Below are 25,615 nucleotides of genomic sequence, written 5' to 3'. Positions count from 1 at the left end.
GGAAGTAAACGATATCAATTAAATCCACGAATGACTCAGAAACGACAACTAAATGTCTATTTTAAGCAATTGCCCCTACAAAATTGAAAAAAAATACATTTTACATTGTACATTCAATGCATCTGAATGTTCAAAGCCGAATATTTGAATATAAAGAATCTAAAAAAAAAGAAACAGGTGCAGAGCTATATGATAACTATAATATGTGTTTATAATACACGGATGCGCCACATACACTATCATTTTCTATGTTCAGTGAACCGTGCAATTGGGGTAATAACTCCAATTTGGCATTAAAATCAGAAAAATCATACCAAAGGGAACCTGTGTACTGAGTTTCATATTGATTGGACTTTAACTTCATCAAAAACTACCTCGACTTAAACTTTAACCTGAAGCAGGACATACGAACGAACAGACGGACGCACGGACGAACAAACGAACGAACGCACAGACCAGAAAACATAATGCCCCTCAGCTATCGTAGGTGGGGTATAAAAAATGACACACAAATAATAGCCGGATCTATATAAAAGAGATACCAAAGGGACAGTCAAACTCATAAATCTAAAACAAACTGACAACGCCATGGCTAAAAATGAAAAAGACAAACAAACAACAGCACACATGACACAACATAGAAAACTAAAGAATAAACAACACGAACCCCACCAACAAACTAGGGGTGGTCTCAGGTGCTCCGGAAGGGTAAGCAGATCCTGCTCCACATGCGGCACCCGTCGTGTTGCTTATATGATAACAAATCCGGTAAATAGTCTAATTCGGTAGGTCACATCGATGAAAGGAAAGGGGGTTGTAGTTACGACGTAAGGAACATATCGATATCATTTGTAAAACGGTTATTCCATAACGGTCATCAACTCCTGATGGCGTCCGTAAAATTTACGAAGGGATGATTTCAACTTCACCATTTGGAACTCTTGGTTTAATAGCTTCCTTGTGAGCAGCAACCCTCTATCAAGAAAATTATGATAGGAAATGCAAGCATGGGAATATCGTATCAAATGGGAGATATATACCCCGTGTGCAGGCCGTGCTGCTGGAATGTTGCTACTTAGAAATGGAAAGTTCACAATCGGAAAGCTGAAATCATCTCTTTTGTCGTAAAGTTTTGTTTTCAACCGACCCTCATTGTCAATTTCTAGATGTAAGTCAAGATATGAAGCCGACTTAACTGTATCTGTAGTATCCTTTATCTCTAGCTCGATGGGATAGATGCGTTCCACATAGTCACCAAATTTTGAATTATTTAGTGAAAGAACATCATCTATATAGCGGAAAGTAGAGTTAAAGGATATTGCTAACTTCTTATCTTTCTTCCTAAGAAGGTTAACTTTGCCTCTCTATATGTTTATTTTACAGTTTTACTCTTTCGTTGCCTTTTACCATATATCTTCCTGCATTCCTGCACTATAAACCATTATTTCTAAAGTCTAGAGTACAAATAACGCTATCAATACCTATTTCCTCTGAAATCACTTTTAATGTTTAACTTTTTTTCCTTATTAAAACGTCCCTCGAAAGATGAATTGCATTGAGTGTGTGTCAATTGCGTGATACATGTAATATATAAATAGTAAAGATTAAGTTAACAAAACTCTTTTAAGCTTTGTATAGATTATCGTAAATTGAATTGACACACATAAAGAAACGTATACTCATCAATCGGAATAAATATAGGATTGAAATACTATACACGCAGCTTATGATGAGAGGTTAGTTTAAAGGTAATAACAACATTAAACGTACCGATTTTACTGCAAGTATGTGTATGGATACCATGTCTTTGTTTTATGTCATTACTGCACATATTTAGATATGGGAAATACGTCAATGAGAAAGACATACAAGACAAAGTAATTAAACAAATGACAGATATACAATATATTTGTCAAATTATACTACTAACCAGGTATGAGAAGATGTGGATGAGACAACTCTAAAAAAAGTCATAATGTGTAAAAGTAAAGCCTTATTTGTCAAAGTACGGCCTTCAACACGGAGCGTTGGAGCACACATAACAAAACTAAAGTATTTCAAAAATATTTCAACTTTTTTTAGAACTACCAGGGTTTGAAAACTATTGTAGGTAACAAAAGATCAAACAATAGAGACAAAAGAACATGACCAACGTTAAAATTTCATACGAGGAATAAACAATTCAAGGTTTAGACAAAATATGAACTCCTAAGATGTCGTTAACGGGTGAAGCAGGTTAAGCGTCTCCATTTATAAATGTATCATAGGTCTGGTTTTTTTTAATCAATTTTCGTGATTTTGATAGAAGTGTCCTTAAATTTTCTCTTTCGATATGAAGACGATTACGGGAACGTAACTGGTCTAATGTGTAAGTGTATTATCATTTCTCCAGCAGGACGGTTCTGACGTTTGAAAACTTGCTTATGTAACTCCTCAATTTATTATTGTGCTGTATCTGATATAGGATAAATAAGTTTATATTGATACTAATCACAACTGTTTACATCGGAGACAACCATCCATCACAGGGTCTAATTCCGACTGTTCGGGTGATCTCGGATGTTATTCTTCCCATTAAAACATCAATATAAAATGGATTTCCTTGTCGTTTTTCCAAACAAAGTAAACCATTGTTAATTGGTACAGTAAGATTGATTAATCATGTAAGTACCAATTATCTCTATTTAAAATGATTGATTGTTGCTAGGAAATCTACATCTTGTTTTAATGGCGTACTAGCAACAAGTAAAATACCTGTTAGCTTTACTAACATCTCTTTATGGTACGGTTTATGGTCATTGGAATCCTATAAACGTGTAAATAATCGAATTTTGGTTGTTTGTGTTCTATTGAATCAGTGAGACAGAAAATAAATTCATCTGTAAACAGTGCCGAGCTATATGTGGTTTTACTCGAAATCAATTTCAGTAAACTTCGGACAATTGAAAAAGTAAAATAACAAAAGCGCCGAATTCGAAGAAAAATTCAAAACTGAAAATCCATAATTAAATGGCAAAGACGAATGCATAACAATTAATATATATTTTCTCCGAAGTGAATACACAATTGTTTGTAAATTTAAACTTTTTCAAAATATCATATAAACATTATATTTTTTAGATTTGCTGATTTGGTGTACAATTAACACAAAACTTTCCTATCCTTTTATTCATAACAAAAAAAATAAATAAATAGTAACTTAATGGGTAGATGTATCTTACTAGAGGATAGTAAGAATACAAATAAAGACATCAAAGACACAACATGGTACAAGTTATCAAAAAAAAAAGGAAAATCACTAAAATACTGAACTCCGAGGAAAATTCAAAACGGAAAGTCCACAATCAAATGGCAAAATCAAATGATAAAACACATCAAACGAATGGACAACAACTGTCATATTCCTGACTTGGTACAGGCATTTTCAACTGTAGAAAATGCATATTATAATAAGAAATGATATTTATAACAATATCATTATTATCATTGTTATTACTATTATTATCATTTATGTTATGAAAATCATCGGAAAAGTAGAAGCTTACATTTACCATTTGATATTCTATATTTTAATGTACCCTTTTTGTACTTTTTTGCAGATATCTGGAGGCTGCAGTACTATCAGGAATCTAGCGTGTAACAAAAGATATTGTCTCCATCGTTCAAACATCATTGGTATTTATGATCAGTGACACGTTTTATGAGCCTTTGTTTTGTCACGCTTTAGTCATCGATGTTTTCCAGTATTAGTTGTTTGTTCGTAAAATTCTTTAAACTATGGCAGTCAAATTTTATTGCAGTTTTTCATACCTACATACCATAGCTGTCTTTTACACTTTTGTTTCTCTAATACATTTCAACAGGCTCTGAAGAGTCTGACAATTTAAAACAAAATTCTCTTTTTTTTAACTATGTTTTTCGAGCGTCACTAAATAGTCTTTTGTAGACTAAACGCGCATCTGGCGTAAACATTTCTAATGCTTGTATCAATGATTTGTTTGTTTACTGACAATAGTCTTTTTTTTTTTTAATAATTTAACTGTTGAGAGCATACATATATATATAACTGTTGCTTCTCACATATCTGTCATATTTGGGTTTTTTTTCGCTTATTATTTTGTTAAAAAATGAGGCTGCTTGATTTTACCACATTTTGTTATGTCGAGGTCATTGTCAAAAGCCGTACTTTGACCATTTGTTGTTTAAAAGTTACATCCACATTAAAAATATCAAGGAGGTTTGTTTCATTTGCAACTATAAACAACTGTCATATAAGCAAGAGGTTTAGCCAGCTCTAAAACTAGGTTCAAACAACCATTCTCTTCGGAAAATGCCTGTAACAAAGTAGGAATTAAACATTTGTTTTTCACTTGTTCCGTTGATTGACAGCCTTTGATTATGTCAGTTTTTATGACAACATTAATGTTCTTTGAAAGTAAAAAAAGAAGATATGGTATGATTGCCAATGAGACAACTTTCTACAAGATACCAAAATGACCAAAATGACACAGACATTAACAACTATAGGTCACCGTACGGCCTTCAACAATGAGCATAGTCAGCTATAAAAGGTCCCGATATGACAATGTATAACAATTCAAACGAGAAAACTAACGGCCTTCTTTAAAAGGTTAACATTCAATCTTACACCTGATGAAAATGCCCGGCAACTAACAAGGCTTCAGAAGAGAAACTGTTTGACGTCGGATAGTACACACAAAGTATCTACCAAAAACTAAACCAATTTCAACCATCATCTAAAGACTTTGTTGTTTCATACATTAAACAGATAATGTCGTCTTCTAATAAATAACATGCATATAGCCTTAACCATGCCATTTAACACTCCACTATTTCAAGTCAGGAATATGGCAGTTGTAATCAAATAAATCATTTTTTTTGCATTTCAGTGTTTCTGCTGTGTCGTTGTTGTTTCTAATAGCTGATGTCTTTCCCTAGTCCTGAATGTTCTTACATTTATTTGAACTGTAGTCCTGTCATGTAATGTTGTCCTTTAAGTGTTAAATTTAACATAAAATCGCTAGGTTTGGCTAGCCGCAAAACCAGCTTCAACCAACCTTTTTTTCTTAAAATGTCCTGTACCAAGTCATGAAAAATGGCAGTTGTTATCTTATAGGCGTTTCTGTGTGTGTTGCATTGTCTTTTTATTTGTTGCACTTCAGTGTTTCTGTGTTTCGTTGTTTTCCTCTAATAGTTGGTGTGTTTACCTCAGTTTTAGTTTGTAACCCGGATTTTTTTTTTTCTCAATCGGTTTATGACTTTGGAATAGCGGTATACTACTGTTGCCTTTATTTAGGTTTGTAGCCCGTATTTGTTTTTTTTCTCCCTCAATTTCAATCTTTCAATCTATGACTTTTGAACACCGGTATACTACTGTTGCCTTTATCTAAAATGTTACTCAATATTAAGACTGCACTCGTATCCATTGATGGTAGTTGAAAATAAAATATAACAAGCAAAATTTATAACGGAAAATCTCTCGTATCAAATGGCAAAATCAAAAGCTCAAACCAATGGATAACAACTGTCATATAACTGACTTGGTACAAGCATTTTCTTATGTAGAAAGTCACACTTTTTGAAAAATACTGTGTTGTACAATCAGAACACGTAATGTTAAAAATAAAGATAGACACATAATTTCTAATAAATTTATTCTCAGCAAGTAACACAGAAAAATGCTATTTGTAATACTGACCGTTCTCACTATTGCACAAGAAAGTGTAAAAATCTAAAAATTCATTAAACAAAACCGTGTTAAAGCTCAAAGGATTTGTAAAAAAATCTAAAATCATTTAACAAAGCCATGTTATAGCTACAAAATTGCACTTGGATACAACATAACAGTATATACAATGCTATAAGCACATTTCTCTCAAAGTCCACGTCGTTTCCTGCATATAGAACGTCGTCAATCAAAAAGGTTATAACCAAATATTACTTCAAGCAAATGAAAGTTGCATAGAGACTATATTTAAACTACAAAGTTTTAATATCTCCTGGCGATAGTTGTGAATAATTGTTGCAAAAAAACATCGACATGCGAAAATAAATCTAATTTTTCATTTAAATATAAGTGTTTATATAACAATACTTGCCACATGTCCCCATCATAGTTTTGTTACTGAATATTAATACTGCTATTGGTTTGAGACAGCTGAAAAAGACCCACCCTCGGAAAAACTCAGAAGAACTCCATATCATCGACTGTTGCCACTGCAGATGCAGCAAATAAGGCAGGTCAAAATCTATTGAATAACAACAGCAATCAAAAATGATAGTGTTTAATGCTTTTGAATCGGGATATACTGTATCAACCGTATTATATGACAGCCGGTAATAAGATGTGGGAAGGAAATCTGTAAGTTTCTTCAAATTTCTAAAACAAAATGTTAACAAGAAACAATACAAAGGGTTTAACAAATAGTACATAAAATTGAGAATGGAAATGGGGAATGTGTCAAAGAGACAACAACCCGACCAAATAAAAAACAACAGCAGAGGGTCACCAACAGGTCTTCGATGTAGCGAGAAATTCCCGCACCCGGAGGCGTCCTTCAGCTGGCCCTTGAACAAATATATACTAGTCCAGTGATAATGAACGCCATACTAATTTCCAAAACAGTATATTTAAAAAAGAGAATAGTCGAAACATATTTTGAGATTATCTATTCTTTGCTTTTTAGGCATAAAATGTGTATAACTTTCAATGACTTTAATAACAATTTATCTGAACAAAGAATACTTGTGAGCTGTAACATTGGTGTTACTTCTATTTTCTCCTTCAAAAGATAGGTTTGGTTATTTGTATGCGTTGACTTCTCACAAATTGTTACTTAAACACTATAACTTGATTGGCACAATGGATTTATAACAATTATCTAACAAGAAATAAAATCAAGATCAATATACAAAGCGTTAAGGTAGTAATTGGTATAAAATTGAAAATAACTAGTGTGCAAACTTTTTACAATATAAAAGAAGAAAAATATAAATATGATTAAATTCGATAATAAAATTATTAAATACTACCTCAAATACTTATTAGGTGTGGTGCTGTGAACAATTGTAATTTCAAATTAATGAATGTTAAGTAAAAAAATATGAATATGTAATTTTTAAGTGTATGAATGGTATATAAATATGATTTTATTCGTAAACAAATCAAAGAATATATGAATCAATGAATCAATGAAGGAATTAAGACATGAAGGTATGAAAGATACAACGAACGAATGAACTAACGAACGTATAAAAGAATGCACGAAATAAAGGAAGAGATGAATGAATGAATGAAAGTATGAATGAATGAATGAATGAATGAATGAACGGGTGATTGAATGAATGAATGAATGAATGAATGAATGAATGAATGAATGAATGAATGAATGAATGAATGAATGAATGAATGAATGAATGAAAGAATGCATGAATTAAAGGAAGAAATATATGAAAGAATGAATGAATAAATGGATGAATGAATGAATGAATGAATGAATGAATGAATGAATGAATGAATGAATGAATGAATGAATGAATGAATGAATGAAAGAAAGAAAGAAAGAAAGAAAGAATGCATGAATTAAAGGAATGAATGAATGAATTAATTAATTAATGAATAAATGAATGAATGAATGAATGAATGAATGAATGAATGAATGAATGAATGAATGAATGAATGAATGAATGAATGAATGAATGAATGAATGAATGAATGAATGAATGAATGAATGAATGAATGAATGAATGAATGAATGAATGAATGAATGAGCGAGTGAATGAATTTCTACGCTATTTTCGTTGATGACATTTATAAAAGGTTTTCTAAAACTAGATATATATTCAGTATAAAAGTAAGTATCTAAAATAGAGGACATATGTGCATATTTGGTAACAAGAAAACAACTTCATAAATATAAATACTTCATGGTTAGAAAGCTTATCAGTGCAAAACTATGCTTGGTAAAATATACAGGTGCAAAAATACAATATTACACAACCTTTGAATGAGGACACAAACTTCTAGGAAATAATATCCTAGGTAATATATATTTACATTTCCGTTATTCAATAGATTTTGTTTAACATTTCGATAAAGACAATTAATATTCGGCATAGCATTTACCTACATTGTTAATTTTAGTCCTGTATGTACTCATGTACGACTATCTTCTTTAATCTTCAGTAATGTTAGTGATGTTATCCTTAGCTTGAAGCTTTGGAAATTAATTGTTTGTAATCAAAACGTCATTTAGTTTTTCAACAATTTAGTCTCAATTAACAAGAACTATTCGAGTTTTCAAATTCATATGTATCTCTTACAGAACTTGAATCAGACAAACACTCGCTTCCATCTTTTATGCATGCGGATTCATAATGTTTATTCAAGTACGACTTTAAAGCAAACGATTTGTTACATCTTTTACATGTGTAATGTTTAAAGGCTGAATGAGTCTGCATGTGTGCTCTAAGATTGGACCTATCTGCGAATGCTTTGCCGCAGTGGGCACACCCAAACGGTTTCTCTCCAGTATGCGACCGTCTGTGACCTTGAAGGAGCCATGGCCGTGAAAACGATTTGTTACATATGTCACATGTATGTTTTAGATTATGTGTTAGAATATGCATTGACAATGCTGGCATGCTAACGTAGACCTTGTCACAGTGAGGACATTTCTTGGCCGACTGGCTGTCAATACTTCTGTGCGTCTGTTTATGGCGGGAAAGATTTGATGACGTGGCGTAGTCCTTACCGCATTCATTGCATGTATACCGTTGCCTAGTTACTTTTTCAATAGATTTTCGTCTGGAACGTCCATCGCTTATGAAGAAGGAATCATAAGTATAACCGATGGTTATCCCTTCGTTTTCAATGTCGTCAACGAAAATTTGAGGAGATGAGGACGATACAAGTGATATATTTTCTGTTTCATCATTATTGCAGGACGAAACTTCGGGTTCAGAAATTCGTCCGGATTCATCCGGGATATTTGCTTTTTGTTGTAGTGATGACGGAATAACAATGTCTTGCATGTAGCCTGAAAACAAAAACAATATCGATAACAGATACATTTTCCGTAAATATGCGTTTCTAATATTCATTTTAAGCCGTATGACGATGCTTTACTAATACTGACTATAGATAATTCATGAAGGGTTTTCTCAATCGCTTAATGTGATTTATGAATGCCTTCTTAAAAATGGAGAATATACTGAAGGGGGTACACAAAGAATTAATTAAAAAGAAAAAACACAATCGCTAGAACAAAAATCGCGAAAAGACGAATAGCATTCCACACAATACTATTGAGATAAGTCACAAAATTGGCCAACACAAACCCAATCAAAAACTTGATCCGCAAGTGTCATAAGCGATTAAGTGTTGACATGAATATCAATAATGTGGTCATTTTATAAATTTCCTGTTTACAAAACTTTGAATTTTTCGAAAAAACTAAGGATTTTCTTATCCCAGGCATAGATTACCTTAGCCGTATTTGGCACAACTTTTTGGAATTTTGGATCCTCAATGCTCTTCAACTTTGTACTTGTTTGGCTTTATAAATATTTTGATATGAGCGTCACTGATGAGTCTAATGTAGACGAAACGCGCGTCTGGCGTACTAAATTATAATCCTGGTACCTTTGATAACTATTTACACCACTGGGTCGATGCCACTGCTGGTGGACGTTTCGTTCCCGAGGGTATCACCAACCCAGTAGTCAACACTTAAGCGATTAAGTGTTGATATGAATATCAATAATGCGGTCATTTTATAAATTTCCTGTTTACAAAACTTTGAATTTTTCGAAAAAAACTAAGGATTTTCTTATCCCAGGCATAGATTACCTTAGCCGTACTTGGCACAACTTTTTGGAATTTTGGATCCTCAATGCTCTTCAACTTTGTACTTGTTTGGCTTTATAAATATTTTGATATGAACGTCACTGATGAGTCTAATGTAGACGAAACGCGCGTCTGGCGTACTAAATTATAATCCTGGTACCTTTGATAACTATCATTTAGTAAGTAGATTCGCATTCTTGTTTTTCTTCAAATATTATTTTGGGTAAATACGGCACATACTTCGCTTATTTTGTATGCATTATAAGTTGATCAATTCCTTTGTTTTTCCAATAAACGATACCCATTTAGCGACTGAACGGTATTTTGATATTTCTTTTCAAATGTGAAATGATAGGCTTATAATTCTGTGGAATGTATTGTAACAACCGACAAACAACTAGAGGAACTCGAGGAAAAATAAGAAATAAAATGATGGTCATTCATACGATTGTTCATAAAATGATACAGGAAGAGGATTATGAAAATTAAATTCGATACATTCATGTTTGGTTTTTTTTTATAAAAAAAACATTGTCAAAGTCAATTGCAGGAAATATAATGGGATTGACCAAACAAAGCATAATGAACAAAGGGTTTTAACTTCGTGACGTTTCCTTTTTGTAAAACGTTTTATGATGGTAATAATTATTATAATAAATATATAGATATGAAATTTTTTTTAAAATGATGATATTAATATGAAAAAGATATGCCCGTTCACTGATTCAAGACTCAAAGTTCTTATATACGGTCTTGACATAACCAAAATCAATGTAAAAGCAGTTTTATTGCAAAACAAAATATATTTTTGTAATATAAATCATGAAGATCTAAAACTTTGAAAAGTTAATATCTATACAATCAGATGTACTTACCATTATTCAATCTGACTGTTAATGGCTGTATATTGGGTGTGAATGGAACCACGGCCTTTATACTCTCCAGAGAATCATCATACACCGCTCGTAACCTCTGGTAATGGTAATTAGATACTTTCTCGTGGTGATCTATTTTTTTCTTCACCAAAAACGACTTTGGCATGATGAAATTTAGATTAACAACTGTGTATATATATTTTCTATAGCACGTTTGTCTTCATTCATTTTTAAGTTCCCTTTATATATATACTTTTTTAACTTGTTATAACATCTGTCTTTTATTCACAAGAAAAGACTTTCCAAACAATTCCTCCAGATCGATTTAGAATTGATTTAATGTACATTATCTCCAACTTTTTGTATAAATAACGGTCTAAGTAGTTATTTTACATTTTCATAATAGAAACCGTTATTCTCTGTTAGTGGGTTGACAATCATCTGGTTCTCTAACAAACCAGTCGCTTTTAAATACTCGAGACAACCCTGCATCCGAACTAACGAATCACCGCTCACAATGCATCATTTTGGCATGAATAATTAAATTTAGGGAACAATAGAACTATTTGACAAATATAAACAACAACCGATTCCAAGTATGGAGTTTAACAGATGAACGAATCCGCCCAGTCAGCTGCGTTCAAAAATCTATCGTTTATATTTGATTTCGATGTCCTTATTATATTTTAGGCTAGTATGCGTGCATAGCACTCTGTCGCGTGCCGGGTACAACAGAACCAATAAGAGTTAAAAGTATTTCTAAAGTTGTATTAAACAGTATAACAAAGATTAGTAGCGAGGTATAACAAAGAATTAGTAGCGAGGTGTCAAATTGAGTATGTTTAAATAGACTTTATAATATCAATATCAGTATGAAAGCAACAGGCGATAGATGTTTTCCCGTATGATATGATCGATACAGGTAAAAATCAATAAGACAACAGGTACAAAATCTACAGGTTGTAAAAAAAGAGAAAACAATATAAAAGATGAATTATTTATCTGAACTATAGAAATGAAGTCGATCAGGATGAAACTGTACGCTTCGACACCTGTCTTTATATCATTTATTTATAAGGCAACTAAAATTCAATTATACTTTTATTTGCGTAATTATGCGAAAATGTCCTGCAACACTTGTACCATACGGTGAATAGAAAATTGATTGTATTTCAATGCAAGTTGATAATTCGAGCGTAAATTTGACGTAAGAAATAATGTTATTAAAAGCGCCAACATGATTTTCGAATTGCTGTTAAAACTATATTTTATATTAATTTGTTTGGTTTCGTATATTGTTGGATGACTTTACATTAAAAAAATATAAATTAATGAAAAACATTATGATACCATAGCTCGATTCCAGACTGCTCTATGAATATGCAACTAGATGCTACAATTAGAAACAAAGAATGTTATCATTATTAGTATATTTGAAAAAAGTGAGAATTAAGAATTTATTTTCATAAATAACCGAAAACATGCAATGGTTGACTTTTCTGTTGTGTCTCATAATTATAGTGTATGTTTTAGATATGATTGCCAGTTAATTTATTTTACAGTAGGTTGATTGTTTGCAATGCCTTCCAGCTTCGTACCTTTTTCATCCTTTCAGCTATTTTGTTTTTCATTAGAGAAAGACTTATGACGTTTTTGTAGACAAAACGCGCGTCTTTTGAACAAAATATAAGCTTGATATCATTGCTGAGGTTGGTTTTTTTTGCAAATGTTAGTTGTGATAAAGTCACTTTTTCTGTGTGTATATTGACAGTAATTATCTTAATCTCAATGTACATTGTGATCAATATATTTACCTTTGTGATTGTTGTGAAAAGTTTATTTTTCTCCGTAATTGTATGATTTAGCCAACTTATGTTGGTACTCTCTCCGTAACTGTATGATTTAGCCATCTTATGTTGGTACTCTCTCCGTAATTGTATGATTTAGCCATCTTATGTTGGTACTCTCTGTGTACTTTTTGAAGTCGGAATGCATTGCAAACAATGAACTTTCTATAAAATAAATTTACGCCATCATCCCCCCTTTTCCTAAAAAAAATGACGCTAATAACTTTAAAAAAAAATGTTTTTAAGCTTATGCAGTAAAAATACGAAAATTGCTAAATGAACATTTGTTTTGATATAACAAATTACATGATATTTACCAGCTATGGATAATTATACGGGGTATAAATGATAAAGACAAAATTAATAACTAAAAATCATACTAGTATCTAAAACATATGATTAGTATACATGTACAAAGCATGCCATACACTTTTACTATGTAAAACAACAGAACAGTATGAAATTAGTAAAAAATTTAGTGGTATTGTTCGTACAAAGTCTGCTATACACTTGTACTATGAGAACCAACAGAACAGAATGAAATTAGTAAAAGATTTAGTGGTATTGTTCAACTATGTGCATTATTACAGCATGCTTTGTATATACGTATTCTAATGAGCTATATATGCATCTTCTGTACATGTTCTAAATCAGTATTATTCTAGCATTTTTCTTATTGTTAAACTATTTGTATTAACTGCGTATGAGAAAAATAGGATTAAAATGTTATCTTTCATTATCTGTAGGTGTATGTTATATTTCTCAATCCGTTTTGTACGTACAGATTCCGCGTATGAATTGTAAACCTTATTGATCGTGAATATTTTTAATAAAAATTTCATTTCTACTTACATGAATCGATTTTACTAAGAGCCAGCGTCCTGTAAATGGTGGACTTCTTTGCGTTTCTATACAAATTAAGTAAAGAATATTTACATTAATTTTTATTTTTAAAGGTCGATTACAGGGACTATTAAAATCTAAGAACATCCTTGGAAGAATTTACTTTATCTTTTACTTAATGAACACGTTTTGTAACTCGCAAACTTCAACACCTTTCAGATGCTAAACTAGCATAGACTTTATGGATTTCAAGTTTTTTAAAGCTTTAATTGTTGTTTTTACGTTCATCAAGTGGAAATTTTAACGATTTAAACATGTTAATACCGAAGCAATCACACACCTGTATAGAAAAATATTCTTTAGTTTTATTATCAGGCAATCAATTATTTATTTAACAAAAGCCTTCGGTTACCAATAAATATCAAGCAAAAGTTTTGTGAAACATTTTACAAGAACCATTACGAAAACAAATATTTACAGGTTTAATTGATTATCTTATTGGTTTAATGTGAAATTTATGTGCGGAACTGAATTTGATTCTATTACTTCCAAATTGAGAAATAGATACAAAAAGTATTCTCTGTATGCGCAGGCATCTTCGCTATCCAAGGGTTAGTATACGTGTCTCTCCTCTGGAACGGACTGGATCATAACCATAGACCATAGCGAAAATGCTACAAAACAAACTAAGCAGTTCCTTCTCACACTTATTTCCTGTTTACAAAACTTTTTTTCAAAAAACTAAGGATGTTCTTATCCCAGGCATAGATTACCTTAGCCGTATTTGGCACAACTTTTTTGGAATTTTGGATCCTCAATGCTCTTCAACTTTGTACTTGTTTGGCTTAATAAAAATTTTGATATGAGCGTCACTGACGAGTCTTTTGTAGACGAAACGCGCGTCTGGCGTACTAAATTATAATCCTGGTACCTTTGATAACTATTAGTGCAACAAATGAAATATAATATTTAGTAACTATTTGTTATTCAAGATCTGATGTAGTCCTAATTATATATACTGAGTACAGAAATTTCAGCAACATTTTTTTTAATTCAAAAACTTTTAAAATAAAATATTTACTAAGTTAAGTTTATAACTTTTTATCATTTTGTCAATTAAGAACTTGCATGCGTCTTATTCACCATTTAAGTACATATATATTCCTTATTTCAAAAGATAGATGCTATTAACACATTTGTTGATAATTTGAAACAGAAAACAACACAAACTCGTCAAAGACAGTTTACTCAAAGTGTAAAAAGTTCCCAGTTCAGTGCTGGCTTCTGTATTGTTGCCTATGGTAAATGAAAATTCTGATGATCAAAACACAATGATACAAGGCCTAAACCATCGGTAAACTATCGTCACCTTAATTGTTGATTCAGGGCTGCCAGAATATACAAAATGCATTAGTGGTGTTCAATCGCAAAAGTTGGAATGTCAGATCAACGGGTTTTGATAAGTATAAAAAATCTTTAGCTAAATCAGGTATATATTTTAAAAGAGCATTGACTTTAGTAAAATGTTGGCAAATAAAGGCAACAGCAGTTATGTCACAAATCGATTAAATGAAAAACGAATCCTGGTTACAAACTAAAACCGAAGGAAACGTATCATTTATAAGAGTAAAACAACGAAACAGTAGAAACAATGACCTGCAACAAGTCATATTCAGTGATTGGAGATGATATAAATGATATAACTTAGTTGGGTTACCCGATGTAGTTGCATCAATATTAACCCTAATAGAAAATAAGGTCTGGCATTTCGTATTGACATAATGATTTTTAATCCATATGCAGGTTCTGCTTGAATGTTGCTACATTAAAGTGGAGAGTTAGCAACGAGAAAATTGTCATCCGAATAATCGTAATATTCAAATTTCACAGCCGACTATTTAATGTAGTCAAAACAAAAACCTTTTATGTTTTGTCTTTCCTATTTACTTTCATTAGAACGTTGAAAATGATCAGATGAAAGCCAAGATATCAAGAAGACTTTTAAAGAAATCTTTTTCTACAGTTGAATAAGAGATTCGATAAAATTGGCATGCAAGACGCTGATAGTTTGATATTTTTGAACGAGATTTTTTTTCTCCTTAAATGATCTTAAATATTTTGTACATTCAAGCACTTTCACGGAATCATTTAGTTAGTGTTTCACAGTAGGTCTTCATGATACGTTGTTAACTTCTGTCATTTGGTTTCTGATGCAGAGTTGCTTCATTGGCAATAATACCACTTCTTCTCATGTTTATAGTTTGATGATATACCAATGTTAGTTATTTTACAAAGTAGTAGGCAGATGACACAGTATAAGGTCATTGGTAGCCACACTAATGTTATATTAGTATCGAGCCGGGTTATATAAAGACAACAGAAGTTTACAAGTGTTTAAATTTTACAAATCCATACCAATACTAATCAAAAGTAACAAACAAAATCTGAGGGAATCGCTGAACTCCAACAGTAACAAACAAAAACTGAGGGAATCGCTGAACTCCAACAGTAACAAACAAAATCTGAGGGAATCGCTGAACTCCAAAAGTAACAAACAAAAACTGAGGGAATCGCTGAACTCCAAAAGTAACAAACAAAATCTGAGGGAATCGCTGAACTCCAAAAGTAACAAACAAAAACTGAGGGAATCGCTGAACTCCAAAAGTAACAAACAAAATCTGAGGGAATCGCTGAACTCCAAAAGTAACAAACAAAAACTGAGGGAATCGCTGAACTCCAAAAGTAACAAACAAAAACTGAGGGAATCGCTGAACTCCAAAAGTAACAAACAAAATCTGAGGGAATCGCTGAACTCCAAAAGTAACAAACAAAAACTGAGGGAATCGCTGAACTCCAAAAGTAACAAACAAAAACTGAGGGAATCGCTGAACTCCAAAAGTAACAAACAAAATCTGAGGGAATCGCTGAACTCCAAAAGTAACAAACAAAAACTGAGGGAATCGCTGAACTCCAAAAGTAACAAACAAAAACTGAGGGAATCGCTGAACTCCAAAAGTAACAAACAAAATCTGAGGGAATCGCTGAACTCCAAAAGTAACAAACAAAAACTGAGGGAATCGCTGAACTCCAAAAGTAACAAACAAAAACTGAGGGAATCGCTGAACTCCAAAAGTAACAAACAACAAGAGGCTCTCAAGAGCCTGAATCGCTCACCTGAATTTTTTTGGTTTAATCTCATATCAATGATTATTTTGGCTTTTCAATTTATTTAAATGTTCTTTGAATCGTCCTATTTTCTTCAAAAGCAAAAAAAAAAAATCATTTTCTCCTATGTTCTATTTTAGCCATAGGAGCTATGTTTCTTGACATACAAGGAAATGAAATATAAAATTTATACTAGATACTCTGAAACTCTAAAACTCATTTAGCCTAAGTTTGGCTGAAATTGATACAGCAGTTTCAAAGGAGAAGATTTTTTAAAGTAAGTCAACATGATGAACAAATTGTGAAAAAAGTCTTTAAAGGGCAATAACTCCTTAAGAGGTCAATTGACAATTTTGGTCAAATTGACTTATTTGTAGATCTTACTTTGCTTAACATTTTTGCTTTTAACAGTTTATCTGTATCTATAATAATATTCAAGATAATGACCAAAAACTGCAAAATTTCCTTAAAATTACCAATTAAGTGGCAGCAACCCAACAATGGTTTGTTTGATTCATCTGAAAATTTCAGGGCTGATAGATCTTGACCTAATGAACATTTTTATCTCATGTCAGATTTGCTCTAAATGCTTTCGTTTTTGAGATATAAGCCAAAAACTGCATTTGACCCCTATGTTCTATTTTAAGTAACGGCGGCCATGTTTTTTGACGGATCAAAAATCGAAGCACACACTTTGTGCAGGATAATCTAAGGAACAATCATGCTAAGTTTCATCCAAATCCATTCAACAGTTTCAGAGGAGAAGATTTTTTAAAGTTAGCAAATATGATGAACAAATTGTGAAAAATTGTCATTAAAGGACAATAACCCCTTAAGGGGTCAATTGACAATTTTGGTCATTTTAACTTATTTGTAGATCTTACTTTGCTGATCATTTTTGCTGTTTACAGTTTATCTTTATCTATAATAATATTCAAGATAATGACCAAAAACTGCAAAATTTCCTTAAAATTACCAATTAAGTGGCAGCAACCCAACAATGGTTTGTTTGATTCGTCTGAAAATTTCAGGGCTGATAGATCTTGACCTAATGAACATTTTTACCCCATGTCAGATTTGCTCTAAATGCTTTCGTTTTTGAGATATAAGCCAAAAACTGCATTTGACCCCTATGTTCTATTTTAAGTAACGGCGGCCATGTTTTTTGACGGATCAAAAATCGAAGCACACACTTTGTGCAGGATACTCTAAGGAACAATCATGCTAAGTTTCATTCAAATCCATTCAGTAGTTTCAGAGGAGAAGATGTTTGAAAAATTGTTAACGACGACGACGACGACGTCGACGACGACGACGTCGACGACGACGACGACGGACGCCAAGTGATGAGAAAAGCTCACATGGCCTTTTAGGCCAGGTGAGCTAAAAACTGAGGGAATCGCTGAACTCCATAAGTAACAAACAAAAACTGAGGGAATCGCTGAACTCCAAAAGTAACAAACAAAAACTGAGGGAATCGCTGAACTCCAAAAGTAACAAACAAAAACTGAGGGAATCGCTGAACTCCAAAAGTAACAAACAAAAACTGAGGGAATCGCTGAACTCCAAAAGTAACAAACAAAAACTGAGGGAATCGCTGAACTCCAAAAGTAACAAACAAAAACTGAGGGAATCGCTGAACTCCAAAAGAAGCAAAACTTTTTTGGTCAGCTCTTCGCTTGTTTCTGATTTTTATTTTGTTGGCTTTCACATCTTTCTGTTTGAGCATTCCTGGTGAATCTAAAACTCATGTTCTTTCACTTTATTTTAGGCAACACAAGTTCATCAATGTTTTAATCTAATAAAAGGATTAAAATGCAAAGCATGGCAATAAAAAGTAAAATTACAAAAACACTGAACTCCGAGGAAAATTCAAAATGAAAAGCCCTTAATCGAATTGCAAAATCAAAAGCTCATGCACATCTAACGAAAGGACAACTGTTATATTCCTGACTTGGTATAGGCATTTTACAAATGTAACTGTGTCGAAGCAGTTTCTGTGTATGGAGCAAAATGAAAACTATTGGTTAAAAGAAAGATAATATGTTAAAGAAATATAAAACAAACTTATCAATGTCCAGGTTTTCCTCATAAATGTTCTGCTGCATATTTTCTTTTAGATTTATGATGTGACCTTTGACAGCAAAGCTCTCTTTCCTTGTCCATGTTTACTTAGCTCTGTAAGGTTAATCAGCTGTTAAACTTTTGTGCTTTTAAATACTTTCACTTCGACCATCACTAGGGAGATACAAATTGTCGAATGCGTATCTCATTCTGATACTATAAAATTTGTACTGTTAATGTTACTAATACCAGTATTGATACCTTGCTGGTAGACTGTTTGTCCACGAGGGTACTGTAGCCCGGTAGCCATTACTTTAGTATATACGAATATATTTCTATTGTAATTTTTGCTTTATAATTTGAAGTCATTTTAAATGAAGGAATGTATCGCACATAAGCATAGCTGGTTCCTTTGCCGATTTTGGCTTCACTTTTGGTCCTTTTTTGACCGGGCTAATTGGGTGGTGTTAAATTTTACAAAGTCTATCCAAATCATTTTTCAAAGAATTCTGCTAAAGACAGTGTTTGGGGCCAGTCATCATTTTTCAGTGAGGTGAGAAGATTTTTTAGCTCTGTGTTGAGGCCTCACTGCAACTTTGAAATGAAGAACAGCAATAGAATCACTGTTCCTTTGATTTTTTGTGTGTTTTTTTGTTGCTGTGCATGTACTGATTTTGTGTAATAGATAGATACCCCATATCCTTTGTTTTTTTTTTATCATTAATATACCGCTGTTCAACCAGATGCTCCGCAGGGCGCAGCTTTATACGACCGCAGAGGTTGAACCCTGAACGGTTAGGGCAAGTATGGACACAACTTTCAAGCTGGATTCAGCTTTAAATTTGGACTGTGATTAAATAGTTGACACAGCATAGGTTTTTGACACAGAATGAATGTGGTCTAATGAAATTAAAATGTTTGTTTTGCCTTTGAGCAATTCACTATGCTGTTGAATATTAATCCTCTCAAAAAAATTGAAGAAATAGCAATAACTACTCATTTAAATACATCATAAAATATTAAAATGTAAAACAAGTGCTTGTTATCACTGAATGGTAAAGATTGTTTTAATTTATTAGTTGGTAGTAAAAGTGAATATACATTGTATATTGTATAAAACAATGATTTAAGTTGATTCAACTTCTATTCTGGACAAAGAAAGATAACTCCAATCAATTGAAAATTTCTTGCTATTGCACAATATTGTGCAATTAGATATTTTTTGCTATTGCGCAATACTGTGCAATTGAAAATATTTGCTATTGCACAATACTGTGCAATTGAAGATTTCTTGCTATTGCTCAATACTCTGCAATTGAAAATTTCTTGCTATTGCACAATACTTAATATAATAATTTTGGATCCTGATTTGGACCAACTTGAAAACTGGGCCCATAATCAAAAATCTAAGTACATGTTTAGATTCAGCATATCAAAGAAGCCCAAGAATTCAATTTTTGTTAAAATCAAGCTAAGTTTAATTTTGGACCCTTTGGACCTTTATGTTGACCAATTTGAAAACAAGACCAAAAATTAAGAATCTACATACACAGTTAGAATCGGCATATCAAAGAACCCCAATTATTCAATTTTTGATGAAATCAAACAAAGTTTAATTTTGGACCCCGATTTGGACCAACTTGAAAACTGGGCCAATAATCAAAAATCTAAGTACATTTTTAGATTCAGCATATCAAAGAACCCCATGGATTCAATTTTTGTCAAAATCAAACAAAGTTTAATTTTGGACCCTTTGGACCTTAATGTAGACCAATTTGAAAACGGGACAAAAAAAAATTTATGGTCATAAACCTCGTGTTTAAATTTCATAGATTTCTATTTACTTATACTAAAGTTATGGTGCAAAAACCAAGAAAAATGCTTATTTGGGCCCCTTTTTGGCCCCTAATTCCTAAACTGTTCGGACCTCAACTCCCAAAATCAATCCCAACCTTCCTTTTGTGGTCATAAACCTTGTGTTTAAATTTCATTGATTTCTATTTACTTAAACTAAAGTTATTAAAACTAAAAGTATTCGGACGACGACGCCAACGTGATAGCAATATACGACGAAAAATTAAATTTTTTTGCAGTCGTATAAAAATCATAAATTGATTTAGAGAGTGAAATTGGTGTCGCAAACAGAGGAAAACACCACTATTATAAGAAGAAAACTACAGAGCTATACAAGCTTTACTTAATAAATGTGTTGCATATAATGGTATGCAGGGTCATAACTGGAGAATGGTAAAAGTGAGGCCACCCAAAATTCGATCTTGATTTGTGAAAATAAGCATTGTGCATAAGTTAACTTTTATAACATTTATTTGAGGAAAACTAAAGTTAGTGAAAGGAAACCAATTTTCAGATGAGTGAAATTTATGAAGATATTTTTTTTCCTTCATTTTTTACTTCATTTTAGCCCAGTTATGAAAGATTGACTTCCTTAAATTTTAAATGACCAACATTTGTTGATAAAAGTTGATGGCTGCTTCAAGAACCTAGATGTACGAATTTTCAAATTATTTGACAGAATGACTGTTTTCTCAATTTTCACCAATGGTATTTGTTTGAGCAACTATCACATGGGGTTCGTGTTGCTTATTCTTTAGTTTTCTATGTTGTGTGTGCTATTGTTGTCTGTTTGTCTTTTTCATTTTTGGCCATGGCGTTGTCAGTTTATTTTTGATTTATGAGTTTGACTGTCCCTTTGGTATCCTTCGTCCCTCTTTTGTGACTGTTTTCTCAGTTTCCACTAATGATATGGGTTGAGCAACCATTGCACCGTGAAAATAAAACCTTCTCAAGTAAGATACATTGATGAGTTAGCACCTCCTTTTAGAAGTTGAAATAGTTATTGAAATGTGGTAAAATTACCAGTGAGGTCAGATGACTTGAGCAAATATTTAATTCACTCCATGGGCTACATGTACAAAGCGTGAAAATATCCTATCAAGAGCACATGGGTACTATACTGTATTTAACTTACAGTTGATGTCTGTACCCAGTCAGGAATATGACAGTTGTCATCCATATGTTTGATATGTTTGAGCTTTTGATTTTACCAATTTGATTACTGACTTTCTGTTTAGAATTTTCCTTGAAATTTCAGTATTTTTCTGAATTTACTTTTTGATGGTCAATAAAAAAACAAATCACTTTTAACAAATGAAGATAACAGATATTTTCATCATTATTGAAACATGTATGTACAAAAAATGATTTCAGATGATGGTGACTTACAAATGCATCAATGAAAATGACTAAAATATATGAAATTGCTGTATTTTCCCTTTTTATTTTGCACTTTTAAACTACAAAATCATACACATTAATCTCATGGCTCTTACAATTGAGCCGTTAGCTATTGACATGATAAAAGGTGAAAATCTGATTGTTTAAAAAATGTTCATTATTACAGTTATCTATATTTTATTGACTTGAAAAATCAAGTATAAAGATTAACCCTAAAATGTTACATATAGGTTTCTTATTATATAAAATCATGGAAAAACATGTCTTTTTTATTAAAAAGTAGAGTCCTGTCTCTAAACAGATCAGCTTGTCTGTGAGCTGCCTTTTTACAACACCAAATTCTCTCTTCTTTAGACAAACAAACAAATTCTATTAATTATAGATGAAATTGAATCTGAAAAGAAATAAAATATAGAATTTATAAAGTTGTCTTAAATGGACAATGGCAATAATTTCACTATCTCCTCTAAACACAACAATGACAGATAATTCTTTTCATTCTTTTACAAGTTTCTTTGTTTGAGATGAAATGGTCAACATGCTTTTTGTGGCGTTTTTGCATGATTAATCCTAATTAAGGATGTCTTGAGCGACAGTCTTTCACATCAATTTAAACTAATTGTACCCTATTCCATGAACCAAGTTATGGCAAATTTTTCTTCAGATAATAATTTTCTAAACAAAGAAAGTTTCCCACAGCCTGGAAGTCCCCCCACAGTTTATTGATTCTAACCAATTAAATCCTCTCATCTCTATGTTAATGTTTAATTTTAGTGACAAACTCCATGTCTCTTACTTTATTAAAATCGTCAAAATCTTGGGGATAATTTGCGAAAGAAGTAAAATCCCCAGGGGAGAGCCAGAAGCTGAGACATAAAAATACAAATTTCCAACACCGTTAGTTCAACAATGATCCCCTATAACCTTTAACTCTCCATGCAACAAATCTGTGATCATTTATAACATCGTCCTGTAAGACCAGACTTGACAAAAGATCTTGATAATATAATTATAGTAACAGGGTAATACTACCATTAATTTAATTTCGTCCAGCGTAAACATAAAATACAACAAGAATCAACTAATGTGTATTAAAACCCCGCCTCGAACATCTGGTCAACAATAGAACTTTTTTTTCATCTTTTGCATAAGATAGTATCTATATAAAATAACTAGCAATTTGTTGAACACCTCATGTATTGTGTAACATTACATTGATAAAAATCATAGCTATGCTGTTACCCATTGGGTAAACTGATCTTATCGCATAATCAAAATGTGTTGCTTTAAATGTTATGTGTTAAAATTACCAAATCAGGCAGATTTTAAATGAATTATTTATAATAAAATTGCTATTATTATTCATTCTTCTTTTTAAAGAGGACAGGGTTGCCATACTTTAATTCTAATAGCATTTTTTTCCGGGAGGGGGGAGGGGGAGGGGGAGGGGGACTGTATTAATATAACTTGAACACACAATAAAGCAGTTTTGTAAGTTTGTTCCTTCCAGCATTATAAGAAACATTTCATAATAGAGAATTGCCAAATAGCTTTTTCGTTATGTTTCAAACTAGTGGCGGATCCAGAAATTTTTATAAGTGGGGGCCCAATGACTGGCCTAAGAGGGGCCCGCTCCAGTCACGCTTCAGTGATTCACTATATAAGCAACCAAAAATTTTCCCAAAAAGGAACCTAAATTCGCCTCTGCAAACTACTTTTTTATGTATTAAGATATTCTTTTCGTTATAATTTCTATTCTTTTTCAGGACTTTTCAAAACGTTTTTTAAAAATTTTAAAAATGTTTTGAATCTGATCCTATTTTTCTGGAAACTTGGATGGATTTGATTGAAATTAGCCAATACTTATATGGTACTTTTTGTTAGTTTTTGCTTTTTTCTACAATTTCAAAAATATCATATACTTTGTGTTTGAGGTAAAAATATTATTGAAACAAGGTTCAGTTATGAATGTGATTTCTCTTGATCTCTTTAATTTTCATAAAAGTCAGAATAAATCATAAAAATATCATTTTTAATAAATAATTAGATTTGTCTTATTTACATTTAAATAACAAGGTAGTTATATTTATCCAATTGTGATTTTGTATGATTGAATTGTTGCTTTTAAATTACAGGCACGTGTTCTTTACAATAGATATCAACTGCAGATAAACGATGTCAAAAAATCATCATTTGATGGAAGAAAGAGTAATAATTCTTTAATCAGTAAATTCAACAGAAATGACTTTAAATCATACAATAAGAAGAGGACTAATTCTTTGTAGTGTATAACAATAGAACTTGACCATTTGTATCTAATTTATTCTTTTATAAAATCAACACTTTAGACCAATATTTATTCAGCGATCTTCCTATTCAAATAAACATGTTAGATTCTATTGTGCAGAAATATTATCTGATTTAAATAGCGGGTTTGTAATGTGACAGCTAGCATTAAGCATTTTTATCTTTGCATGTTTCTATCTATTATTCGCAACAATTTTTTTATTTGACAGATTTGTCCATCTGTCCATAAACCCTTAAAAAAACCTTTCATCTGTCCAACTGCACATGTCCTCAGACAACCCTGGTTCCAGAAAACAATTACTTTCAATTTAATTTTTGGTTCTAGATGCTAAAGACACTTTGACATCAACTTATTTCCAAAGTGACTTTAAAAAAGACCCAAGATAAAATTGACTGTTTGTTATTCCACTGATTAAGATATAAAACTAGAGACTCTAAAGAGCCTGTGTCGCTCACCTTGGTCTATGTGCATATTAAACAAAGAACACAAATGGATTCATGACAAAATTGTATTTTGGTGATGGTGATGTGTTTGAAGTTCTTACTTTACTGAACATTCTTGCTTCTTACAATTATATCTATAATGAACTTTGCCCATTAGTAACAGAGAAAAATATTTGGAAAAAATTTACATAAATTTACCAAATTAATGAAAATTGTTAAAAATTGACTATAAAGGGCAATAACTCCTTAAGGGGTCAATTGACCATTTAGGTCATGTGGACTTATTTGTAGATCCTACTTTGATGAACATTATCGCTGTTTACAGTTTATCGCTATCTATAATAGTATTCAAGATAATAACCAAAAACAGCAAAATTTCTTTAAAAATTACCAATTGGAGGGCAGCAACCCAATAACCGGTTGTCCTATTCATTTGAATATTTCAGGGCAGATATATATTGACTTGATTAACAATTTAACTCCTTGTCAGTTTTCCTCTAAATGATTTGGGTTTCAGAGTTATAGGCAAAAAACTACATTTTACCCCTGTTCTATTTTTAGCCGTGGTGGCCATCTTGGTTGGATGGCCAGGTCATCGGACACATTTTTCAAACAAGGTACCTCAAAAATGACTGTGGCCAGGTTTGAATTAATTTGGCCCAGTAGTTTCAGAGGAGAAGATTTTTGTAAAAGATAACTAAGATTTACGAAAAATGGTTAAAAATTGACTATAAAGGGCAATAACTCCTAAAGGGGTCAACTGACCATTTCGGTCATGTTGACTTATTTGTAAATCTTACTTTGATGAACATTATTGCTGTTTACAGTTGATCTCTATCTATAATAATATTCAAGATAATAACCAAAAACAGCAAAATTTCCTCAAAATAACCAATTCAGGGGCAGCAACCCAACAACAGGTTGACCGATTCATCTGAAAATTTCAG

The 25,615-nt window shown here is 32.1% G+C and overlaps 2 protein-coding genes across 2 annotated transcripts in view; both read right to left on the bottom strand.

Annotated features, from left to right (window-relative positions):
* Positions 1–8,171: 8,171 nt before the first annotated feature.
* Positions 8,172–11,022, bottom strand: LOC139524900 (transcriptional repressor scratch 2-like). Its single transcript, XM_071320061.1, has 2 exons — positions 10,744–11,022; positions 8,172–9,059 (listed from the first exon to the last, which is right to left on the bottom strand). The coding sequence occupies exons 1-2, from the start codon at positions 10,907–10,909 to the stop codon at positions 8,299–8,301; spliced, it is 927 nt and encodes a 308-aa protein (XP_071176162.1). The 5' UTR covers positions 10,910–11,022; the 3' UTR covers positions 8,172–8,298.
* A 10,913-nt stretch (positions 11,023–21,935) lies between these two features.
* LOC139524903 (cleavage and polyadenylation specificity factor subunit 5-like) overlaps positions 21,936–25,615 on the bottom strand; it is a 30,215-nt gene continuing 26,535 nt past the window's right edge. Inside the window, exon 7 of the mRNA XM_071320063.1 lies at positions 21,936–22,311. Coding sequence (XP_071176164.1) covers positions 22,290–22,311 — 22 coding nt within the window. The 3' untranslated portion in view covers positions 21,936–22,289. The remainder of the gene's footprint in view (positions 22,312–25,615) is intronic.

The sequence above is a fragment of the Mytilus edulis genome, chromosome 5 (assembly GCF_963676685.1).
Source record: "Mytilus edulis chromosome 5, xbMytEdul2.2, whole genome shotgun sequence".
NCBI classification, from domain to species: Eukaryota; Metazoa; Mollusca; class Bivalvia; order Mytilida; family Mytilidae; genus Mytilus; species Mytilus edulis.
The sequence above is the reverse complement of the archived record's forward strand: the minus strand, read 5'-3'. Positions and strand labels throughout refer to the sequence as shown.